Source organism: Plutella xylostella, chromosome 22 (assembly GCF_932276165.1).
Source record: "Plutella xylostella chromosome 22, ilPluXylo3.1, whole genome shotgun sequence".
Taxonomy (NCBI): Eukaryota; Metazoa; Arthropoda; class Insecta; order Lepidoptera; family Plutellidae; genus Plutella; species Plutella xylostella.
This window is the reverse complement of record NC_064002.1, coordinates 11741739-11753763: the sequence shown is the minus strand read 5'-3', so window position 1 is coordinate 11753763 and position 12025 is coordinate 11741739. Positions and strand designations below refer to the sequence as shown.

At 39.7% G+C, this 12025-nt stretch overlaps 1 protein-coding gene across 2 annotated transcripts in view; it reads right to left on the bottom strand.

Annotated features, from left to right (window-relative positions):
• Nucleotides 1-11507, bottom strand: part of LOC105380607 (protein vein) — a 42975-nt gene extending 31468 nt beyond the window's left edge. Inside the window, exon 1 of one of the 2 annotated variants that reach the window (XM_038122473.2) lies at nt 10922-11507. In XM_038122473.2, the coding sequence (XP_037978401.1) occupies nt 10922-11345 (424 nt within the window). In that variant the 5' untranslated portion in view covers nt 11346-11507. The remainder of the gene's footprint in view (nt 1-10921) is intronic. The other variant, XM_038122475.2, reaches the window with a different exon arrangement.
• Nucleotides 11508-12025: the final 518 nt, after the last annotated feature.

The following is a 12025-nucleotide window of genomic DNA, read 5'->3' as shown; positions in this document are numbered from 1 at the left end:
AAGTATACATAGCTATTCCGTTCCGTCTTCAAAACAATCTAATATTTAGAAATTCAAAAGCTTTCATTGTGAAAGAAAACATCGTGAGGAGAACTGCAACGGTAGATTGAGATACACATGGACATAGTAATCTTTAGAAAAAATATATAATTTATGAAATGTAGGATGAGTCCTTTGAACACATTAATGTAAAATTAAATATCATAGGGCTCTAGCTATATTTTTTCAAAGTAGTTAGGCATAGGGAAATTTTACAAACTGCCGCTCTATCCATACGGAGATGCGAGATGTTGGAATGACGTGGTCCGATGTTAAGCTGGCTGCTGTCGACAGACAGGGATAGAAAACTGTTGTGTCTGCTCTTTGCCCCACAGGGGGTACAAGGATACCATGAAGAAGAATATATGGAAAAAAATTATGTTTAACCTTCTTTTTATTTCAGACACTTATGTCATGACCTGACATAAACAAAAAGCTTTCAAGAATGCCAGGGACTGTTATTTTTTTTTTCAGGTGGAAAATCCATGCCTCGTTTACGCCAAACTCGCTCGTCTCGCGACTGGCGCACGCGCTGTCCTAATGCGACTTGCCCTCGGCCCTGTCGCGGCACTAATCAATAAACCCTTTATAGAGTTATAACTTGACGTGTTGGAATCGATTGAGAGACATATGGATCGGAATTTAAGTTCGCATGTTAAAGAAACTACATAGGTAGCTAGGTAATTTTTAGTTGATTTTCTTTATTCTGGTGGACTATCCAAGTTGTTAGTTTATAACTTCTGAACGCCATAACTGTTTTTTAACCGACTTCAAAAAAAGAACAGTTCCTGCTTAGGTATATTTGTACTGTCTCATACGAGTAGAATTTGTGTAAACCTTAAATTATTTCTTACATTTTAGTGGTATTTTGAAGTCGGTTTTTAAATTTTTTTAATTAGGTATACATATCGGTAATAAATATCGACTTCGTAGCAAAATCCTTAGTTTCAGGGCTGCACAGCCAATTTCAGCTTTCAATTCAGTTTTAACTGCTATCCAAAGTGTGTTTTTTGTAAAAACTTATCGTAATTATAACCGATATTGCATCACAATTTGATAATGTTACATTAGTTTTCTTCGAGTACATAACGTCAATCTTACGAGTTATTTAGCCTCAAGCTTCAACATTACAGAAGGCGTTTTAGTCTTTGACAACGAAATGGATTCAAATTCGAATCGAATACGTCAAATGGTCCCTGCTAAGGCCTCCGGTCAGGCCGCTACTGGCAGCAAGTCTCGAGCAGCCAATAATCGTTACCCTCAAATAAGGAATCGACCAGTTTTTCCTCTCATCACTTCTGTAACACATACCTCGGTCGTGACCCGTTACTAACGTCTCCGCTAATGTGCACTATATTGCGAAGGATTAAGAGTTTTATTCGGTCGGTGCGGACCAAGAGTCACGGATACATGGTAAAGTGAATGCTGAGATTGAAATCTTCTTGAGGTTGTGGGTTTTTGGATCCGTGTTGGCTTCATAGAGCAGTGTGTTTATCAGCCCGTAATCCTCCACTGTCCTCGGTCTTCCTCATCCAGCCAATAATGGTTTATCCAAGAGGCCAAGACCATATAGACGGAGTGAGATACAATAAGTCTGACTACAGTGACTGTGTGCAGTGAAAATCTATAGGGTAAGGGAGTTCACACAGTCGGTCAGCGTTCTACGCTAAGGGCATGTCCGTAGACATTAGAAACAACACAGTCTAACTCGTGTCATATTATGTATTATAAAGTTTTAATGTTGATAAAATAGCTAAAACAAACTTAAAGAGAAGTTAGGGAGTTTTGTGCCATAGGCTGAGTTCAGACTTAATAAATGAATATTTTGATTTGGGGTTGAAATTTGTTGGTACCTTTGAGTCGCTTCAGACTGTATGCAAGTATCGCTAGCGGATTTTCCTTCGGAACCAAAAAATCTTCACTCAGTCACAACATTCAAAAAGCACCTTTAAGCCATCATATTAAAAGCATCTCAATTCGAACGCATTCTTGAACTTTTTTCTTTATTATTGTCCAAAGGAAGCTGCACGCTGAGTGATATGCGACATATGACGCCTTTTCACGCCCAAAAAGACACAAGTCCTCTCATAAATTGGAAAGAAAACAATGCCTTAACATCCATATACATAAGGTGTATATTTGTACGGGTGTGGAGCCTCAGTCAGTCGGTCTGTGAACTCCTAAAATAATATTTTAGTGTGAGCCACTTCAGTTACGTAACTCGTGGTATAATTATAAAGTTAGAGAGAGTATAAAGCAAAGTTGACTGGGATTGATTTTACACATTTTCACTATCAACAGGGTTACTGAAATAACTGGAATGAATAAGATTTTTTAGATAACTGAAATTACTTGTATTATATTGTTTGTGTGTGGTGAAGAAAAAAAGCTGAAAGTGGCTAGAAGGGAGATTGAGGACATACTGAGTAGAGCTTTATCTTTGAAAAACTAAATGTTTGTTTTCCTATTATTTTCTTTCACCTCTACAACACTGAAACATCTTATTGTATATTACGAATTAGATTTAAATGTATTTACGTTTAATGTACAGCGTATTATTCTCTCAGCTACGGCCACAAAAATATGAATCTGTCTTTTTTTCACCTAACCGTTTATTATTCACAATAAAGCTATAATCACATACCTACCTAATTACCTCCTTCTTATTGAGACCTTTTAAACGTGAATTGACAACTGCATACTAAAAATCTGCGTTGCAAATCCACTATTTTGAATTCCATTCGTTCGGAAAACCACTTGTCCTATTACGGCGATGGCGCCCGGCGGAGGACATCGCGATGTCTGTCTGTCTGTCTGTGTTAGGTACAGTCAGGGACAGATAAACCTGACCCTCTGATGATGTATCTGAGGGATCAGGTTACCTTTCCTCCTGACTGTACTATGTCACTAATACTTTAGAAACTGACAACTTTTACCCACAGTTAAACGAAACATATTGGTTTTGTGGGAATTGTTTTGTAATATATAACACTGCATTGTTTAGTAAAGAAATAAATAAATACGTTATAATAATACCAACTTTGAAATTTTTAAGTTATGAGGGGAAGTTTAGGATAAATCAGTAGCAAGGTTTTTATAAACATGCATGCAAAGCTATTTTATTTTGCAAATTAAATACTTTTTGTAAAATAATGGTCTCCAGAGTTACCAGAATATAATAATCAGAACCTACCGAATAAAACTCTACCTACATATAAAATAACTAGATTATAAATTAATTCATAGTAGGTACCTAATTGCAAACCAGTAGGTACATTTTGAATTAAAGTTTTTAATTACTCGCATAAATCATGCAGGGTGTGTGTAAAGGTCGCAAATTGATTGAAGAGTGGTTCCTTATCAGAACATAAGGGCATGAACCATGAACTCATAATCTTGTAAATGTCTTAATAAAATCGGTACAAAAGTTACCGTAACATTCATAACCATTATTAAAAAACTGATTGATATTATAATATATTATGTAGGGTATGTATAGGTAGGTAAGTAGGCATATTATTTGTAGAGTTACCTACTCTACAATTCACATTTCCATTCAGCAAAGTTCATTTAACATTTCAGAGTATAAGTAGGTAAGTCATCGAAAAAGGTTATCGCTGACAATTTCACCGCAACACTTTCGAGTTGACCCCTCGTGTAATTAATTCTAAATGCCAAAAAAGGTAGGGCACAACCTCGACATTTGAACGGGTTGGGAATTAAGATGAAACTTGGCTGATTCTGTTGCGCAAGAGTACCTGCTGTTATCATTTACATATTGATACGAGGCGAAGGGCAGAGTGTGGACAGATCGCTGTAGCCATCTTAAAAACGCTGACAAGTAATGAGATATTGGTCTATGTATCTTCGTGAAATATTGTATGCCGAGTGTAAGTTTGGACAGTTCACGCAGAGTGAAGGAAAAGTTTGCTTATAGTTGAAACAAATGAACATGAATCAAAAGTCACATTGAACACAACACGTCAAAAACATTAATAACACGAAAAAAATTAAGAATACTGTCTATCTATCTAAAGTTTATCCATCTAACAAACAAGTGGAATTGTAAATCTATGATTAGCCAAATCCAACATACTAAGGCAAAAAGTTCCTATTAGCGTATTAAGTACGCTTCAAATAAAAAGAAACATAACCACAATAACTTGATTAATTTGTCCAAGGTGACATTATGAAACCAGGAAGATATTAAGTAAGTATTAAAGTAATGTTATAAAATTATTAATTTGAAGCCGTGTGAGTTAAGTGTCATTCCTCTTCGGTATTAAGACATTTTGTTCTCATCAGGGTATGATATTAACTACATACATTTTCATATTGCCTGTCGCTTTATGCGGTGAGGTGTAACCACTGTGACTTTCGACTTGGACTTATTTGTCATTATGAAATTGTTATTGAGACGGGTAGAGTTTGCAAGGTTTATCATAAAAAAGAGTATGACATAATGTCAGTTATTATGTTTTAAAAAATGAAGTCTTGGATTATCTTAATCTCTTACCTTCAGTCGTTAGTAAACAATTGTTGAAAATGAATAAAGCTACAATTATCAAACTCCCTACAAACATCAGTACAAATAGGTGTACCTTTACTACTGACACCGCAGCTAAATTTCACCTTTATTGTCCTTCTAACTAACTATTCTAACTATAGTGCACTGGTCCACCTGATTATACGAGTGTACCTAATTTTCGTGATACGAGTATTCACTCACTACTAACCATTAGTCCAGTCACGTGTCAAGTATAACACTTCTTCTTCTTCGATCGTGTGAATACACTAAGCTAACTTCCTCCAGTGTTTTGCTACTCTTATTGCGAGATCATTGGCCTTCATCAGGTCTCCTTGACTGCACTTTGGGGCATTAGGACACTCTAAAAGATGTGACGTAGTCTGGAAGCTTCCGCAACTGCATAGAGTGCTGGCATTGGCTGGGAGCATATCCCATCGCCTCAAATTGTCCTTCGTCCGGGCAACGCCAGCCCGGAGGCGGTTTAGTGTTTTCCATACAGACCACTCTTCACCCCCTCCAGCAGGCAGCTCCTCGGCTGGCTGGACAAACTGACGCAACACAAAGTATAACACTGCATACGTATGAATTTTTCCGGTTTTTAAACAAACACTGTATTTTTAATCTCAGATATTAAATTGAGAGTTTCCGAACGGTTCATTAACAGTAGATTGTCCCGCGATTAAGTGACGTATCGTTCTGTTGGCGGGACAATCGGATCAAAACCGGCCCCAAGTTGCTGAACTCCGCAGTCTCAGTAGTGCCTGATGCAGGCTGATGAGGCGGCGCGCGGGTGGCCCTCGCTAATGCACTACAGGTGGGAGCCCCTCGCGCAGCGCCTTTAGCTGCGAACTTCGCATCTCAGGGGCGGTACATGAGTGCGAATGGATTGAGTGACTGTTTGGATGGTACTCGTTATGTGTAACGCTATTTTCATACGAACTGGGTATAGGTTATAGACAAGGCCTGAGAATACTCATTGTGTAAACGCGGCTATAACCTGTCGTTTGCCAAACTGAAAGGGACAGAATTAATCTGTCGGAATATTTGGTTTATTTTTCAGATAAAATTGTATTTATCGCACTATTAATCATTTTCTTACCAAATGTTTACTGTATAGAGTACGAACGGACCTAGTGACTGTTCGAATGCTACTCGTCATGTGCAAACGCGTAAATAGCATGCTATCCGACAACAACGAGATATATTTTCATGTCAGCGATGTTTTTTTTGCTTATATTATAAATATTTATGTATAAAACTGTCGTCAGATTTTCGGTAAATTAATGGTGAGGTACAGTTAGTATTTTAGTCGGAGGTTTTACCCCTACTCAACTCTATTCACTCTACTTAAGTGAAACTTACTTTTATTTATTTATTATTTATTTTTTAAAGGACAGTACGTATATGTATTGAAGTTTCATAAGTATGATATGATACGAGATCGCTTAACTATAAGGCCGTCTATCCATTCCCATAACATCCTTACCCAAAACACTTGTATCACTATTATATAAAAAAAAACTGACGATGAGAAATACGTTCTGAAAATTTCACAATGTCACCCTGAGACGCGAGCACGCGGGTCACTTGGTCAGTAAACGGGATATTTCATAAAAAAATAAAGTTATTGAACTCCTGAAAGCTTGCCAACATGACTAACCCTCCGCGTTACATCATCATAATACTCACTGACACTTTCCTCCTGAAATTGAATATTATTGTGTGTTTTTGATATTACGTACATTGCAACGTTAAAAATTTAATTTGCTATTGTAGACTCTAATTTGTAGTTTAATTGATGAAATTAATTCAATGCAACATTTCTGTAAGTTTGATAATTAATACATAGATAGTAGTAAATTAGAGAAAACTAAATTCTAATTTACTTGAATCAAATTTATTACGGTAAGTAGCTAATAATTTAAGCAGTATTTTTCGATAATCTACGAGTACCCTACCTAATTAGAGAACCTATCGAACACAGTAGCAACAAACAGTTATCAAAATGGCGTAAGAAATAAAATCGGTTCAAAGTTCGTTTCTTGTGGGCCACTCCGGGCCACCTCGCCTGACTCACGAGTCGTTGACACACGGCGGACAGACGGTGTCGGTGGTGCGTATTTTTTGCGCGTGCGCACTAGACGGACTTATTCCTGGCGCGTAGAACGTATAGCTACTATTAGCCCGCGCGTGTAGAGTGGCAGCGGCGCGCCATTGGCTGATGAGCTTTACTGATATTTTCAACGTTTGTTACAGTGACTTGTGTAACTTTAATGTTGGTTTGGAAAGGGTGAATGCGTTTTTAAGTAAATACATTCATGGGACTCAAACTTTCAAAGCATTGGGTTAATAATTTCATAATTTACCATATTTCGATGTAGGTTTATCAGCTAGGATGTTAACGTAAAACAACGGCAGTGGAAAAGCTAGACATAGATCAACATTTCTGCCCCAAAAATGCGCTACCGGCTACCTAGGGACTAGCTGAATCACGATCACAGTCTAGCCTCATCTATTCCCAACATCTAATTGGGAATATCTGAGATGCCGCGACGACGTTATGTGACAGATAAAAATTCCACACCGCGTATAAATTACATCGACGGAGCGACGCGGGCCCGCGGGCCGCGGCCACTTCTGACTCAGAAGTCAGAACCAAAGTTATAAAAGTCATGTTTCAGATTTGCCTGGATTAGAACGCTGATGTATAGATCATAGGTGTTGACAGATGAAATTTTAAAGCAGTAATTTCGCCAAAACATGGAAAATATGAAGCAGATAAACTTATAAATTTTGCTCTCGCGGCATTTACGATATATTTTTACTCTAGAAACGTGACAATAAGTGTTCTAGATGATATGCGTAAACTAGAGAGTAATTGCGGAGGTGACAATGTCGCAATCGAGAGACGTGTGAGACGATGTTATGGGACGCACAAAAAACCCACGGGAACTATTTAGATGATGTGTTTTGAATGTTCCGACTCCTCAAGAATCCGCCTGGAGTGTTGGAAATGGTCTATTAGCGACTGGCGCTGATTTCTACGACTCTGAGATTTTATTTTTGATTTGTACAAATGAGTGATTTGTTATCGTTTACAATGCTATGTTTTATTAGTATCTGCTGAACTATTAAATGACGTGTCCATCTGATATTTTCTTACTAAGATAAAATAAGTACTAAGTATAATATGATTAGACCAATACACAAAGTGATGCCGCGACACTTCACATTAATTAATTTGCCGCTTCATCATTATGGTAAGCAATAAAATGGATCCAGTCTGGCGTCGAACCTGCGGCCTCGCGGATGTACGGATCAATAACAAGGCCATGACAGCTATAATCCCATCAAGCCATTGTCATCGGGTGTCGGGCAGCCGTAGGCATGGGGACACCCATATCGGACCTCATGATGCTATGGCTATGGGTGAATCAAACTGTATTACTATTCTAGACGTAGATAAATGTTGAGTGGATAAATCTAGCGTATTGGGAAATTATGGAGATTATTTAGTATGAAAGTATAAGTTTTGTGAACAAGGATATAGTTTGATATGTTACTATTGGGATTTAGAAGGTGGTTCTTTTATACACCAGGTTAATAATATTAAAACCCTGTAAGTAAACATTAAAAACGTACCTACGTCAGTTTAATAAACAGAATTACTGAAACTCAGATAAAACGTTAAAAATTTAATACGGACAGTCATTTCAGTAACAATACTTATATAGTACCTACCAATACATAGAAAATATAGATGGAGCTTGAATTAAAAAAAAAAACAAAGTCATACATGCCTCAAATAAATATATGATCGAAAAAGCCATTTAAAATCAGCGCTCGCTAATGCAAAACTGATGTATAAAATGTTTGCCTCAAAAAATGCATGAAAAAAGAAAGGAAGAAGTGAAGAACTTCGCCTAGCAAAATCAATGCAGTGGATGATCTGTGTTTCAGGGATGCTGAGTGGTGGATGATCGCTCTTGAATGTAAATAGGCGTACATGCAATGACGCTGAGCCCCTTGATGTTTCAGAGAGGCTGATTACATAAATCATGTAACATGACTTTAATTAACCCAAATATCCTGAGATTTTAATAAACTGACACATGCAAACGTATAAATAATGATAAGATCGTCCGAGATGTTGAAATATAACAATATACACATAGAAAAATATAAATACGACAACGAAGCCGGCAGACCGTGGCAGAAATAATGGATATTTGCCGGTGCGTAACGATAATTCTAAGATAGCTATTAAAATTTTAAAGGCAACTTTAAGCACTGAAAGCAATAAACAGAGAAGTATTATTATCATAGCGAATCGCCAACGAACCACCCTGGAGTAGCAACGAGCCAAGGAAAACACTCCGCCGCTACTAGTGCTTAACCTACAATCGACGTACTCCGCGCGAACAAACATAATCACATCTATTTATCGACGATGCGCCTGCAATTAAACCCATGTACTATTTCCTTACAATATCTTGATCAATTTGCTAAGCCAACCAAGCGGTGTGATCTAATCGCAGTTGTTACACGATTGCTTTTGCAAGTAACGAAAGTGAATTATAACGAGTCTAGTTTAAGCGATACAGTGGACATGGATGAATCAAAACTTTATTTTGACAGTTCTGACGAAGTGCTTCCGTCGAACGACGAAGCAAGACGAGCAGGTGCCAAAAAAACAATGAGATATTAAATCATAGACGTTCCCAGCGTACAGAAGATTCACGTAACAAAGGTTAACGCTACATTTGAGCAGCGACAGGTCGGAACCAGAGCGTGTCCTATGACGTCACTGCCATTGAAGACCGTGGCTAATCCTCACTGCATGAACCATGCTCAAACAGAACACCTACAAAGAGAACTATTGGATGGTGACCTCTTTCCGATTTCACCGCACTAATTTCCGCAATCAATGAAGCGTCACCCATACTCTGACCAAAACCCTGTTTTGAAATGACAATGAGATTACAGATGAGGTCAGGTCATATACCTAACCAAGGATGACGAAAAATAATTTAATTTCTCATAGAATTGGCTACCGATGAGTCACAGCAGATCGGGTAGAATATTTATTGCATAGTTAACGACCTATCGGTGCTGCTTGTCTTTGGATTGGTGGCGTTAAAAATCGTTTATATGTTTATGTTTATTTGGCGCGGTGCTTTGCATAATGTATCGGTGTATTCATTGATCACACTTTGTTATTTAATTGTGTAGAGACCATTGGACGAATATAACAATAAATTCATCTCTGTTCGAAGATTGCATTCAATCCTTAATATTTTAAACTTCAACATAATATACTGTATCATGATTGTGAAATATAAAATGTCTGAACAAGCCTGCTAGCGCCTCGCCACGCGTGCTTGTAAAGGCGTTTGCTACATTTCCTTATGCACCTGAGCGTTTATGAAGGGTGCATTAATAAGTCTGCCTACTACGGCTTTGACCTCGTTTGACTCACTTATAATGCTTGGTTGAAACAATTTTTTTGTTTGATAAACTCATCAATGTCAGGTTTTGGATACAATTTTGTTAAATTAAGGACTGAAAGCTATTTAATTACTATAATGTTTGCAAGTTGGGTGGGTTAGCTAGATGTAGTAATAACAACGAGAAATTTGATTTTGACTAGATTGTATGCATTACTATGATTTTGTATAGGGAAGATGTTATCATTATGGTCAATTAGTGGGTTGTATCGGTGATATTTTAAGGTCGTATCGATGTTGTATTTCTTATAGTTGTTCTTGGTTGTATTGTCCAGTTAAGTTGAGACTGTATGTTGTCTGCACGTCGTAGTTAAGGTCGTTGTTCGAATGCGTCTCAACAAGTATTTACTCTGAAGCCTAAAATGGACTTATAATGGTTGCTTGTTTCTACAATACACCTGCTTTTATTGTGTATTTGTTCAACTTTATTGGAACATTACACGCTAATAGGTCCTTTAGATTAAAGATTATTGTAACGCAGTATGTTTGCTATTAATTGTGTAGTATCAGTAGTTTGCTAGAGTATGAATATTTCCTGAAAATAAGTGGAAAAGTTTTGTACATGATATATCTTATGTCTAGGGGCATGCACCTGGGTGTCGTGCCCACACAGAACTTGACACGAAAGAGAATTGTGATGCAGAGAGGTGCAGATGAATGATGAAAGCTACCCTGATATGGTGTAACTATGTGATTCTCCAGAGGTAAATATTACGAAATCATGCAACCTGCGACCGAGGAGACCTCCTCTTGAGGGGATCTCCTCGACCCTGGAAGTCCTCGATTTTCCTCCAAGTTCCTGCAAGCTCCGCGTGGCCACGACACTCACTCGCACTGAGACACTCACTGTAGCCCGGGGCGTAGACGGCGCGGATCCGGCGCAGCAGCTTGCGCGTGCGCCGCAGCGGCGGGCCTAGCGCCACCGCCATGTGGCCCGCGCGCTCCGCGAATATGATGTAGTTCTGTCTATTTTTTAACGGCACTTCAAATCGTCCAGTGCAGGCGTCCTTGTCGGTGGGCGGCAGTCGCAGGCGCAGCACGGCGTGGCGGCGCGGCCAGCCGCCCTGCCGCCGCAGCACGCGCCGCACCTGCAGCGTGGCCAGCCGGTCGCCCGCCAGCGACTGCACGCGCGCCTCGAAGGCGGCCGGGGCGCGGTAGGCGCGCCACGCCACGTCGGCGCGCTCGCAGTAGTGGCTCCGCGGAGCCGCGAGCCCCAGAGTGAAGCACGCCAGCAGCTGCAGGGCCCAGCACGCCGCGCCGCTCGTCCTCATGGCGCCATCGCCGCCGCTGTCGCCCGCTCGCACGTGCGCTCAGGTCCGCGGCCGGCGCGCGACTGCCCCCGCCGCTGATTCAGCGCCCCGCCTACACCGAAATAGTCTCCGGTGCCTCCGCTCCTGCACGCGTCTCATTTATCTCGCACGATGATTAATTTACGAGCTGGACCGGCTATTGTGATCGTAATTAGTAGGTTTAACGTCGATTGCTCGATTAGCGCCGCCGCCGGCCGCGGGCGCCGGTATCGGCCGATAGTGGAGGAATCTCTATGATAACATTCTTTCAGTTTTCCTCGTGAAAGATAGCCGATAAAGATCACCTACCGGACAGTCGGTCTGTTATCTTTAGTATTTACGACGAATAATTATGATTGTATTTGTTATCAGTCAAGGTTTGTTGATAGTGCATGGAATGCCGCGTGTTTCTATGTGTGGTCGTAGCGAAGGCTTTCATCTAACGGCGTTACGTAGCGCTACGCTGTAGCCCGTAGTCGCGTAGCGTGACCTCTCGTAGACCAGCGGAGAGTGCTTCACACTCACTCTCACTAGGTACTCTCCGACGTGGGACGAATTGCTTATTTAATGTTTACGGGAATTAAATGTTTTTTCTTTAGGATCGAAGACCACACTGTATACGTATGAGATGAGTAAATCAGCGAAGGATAAAATATACAAAA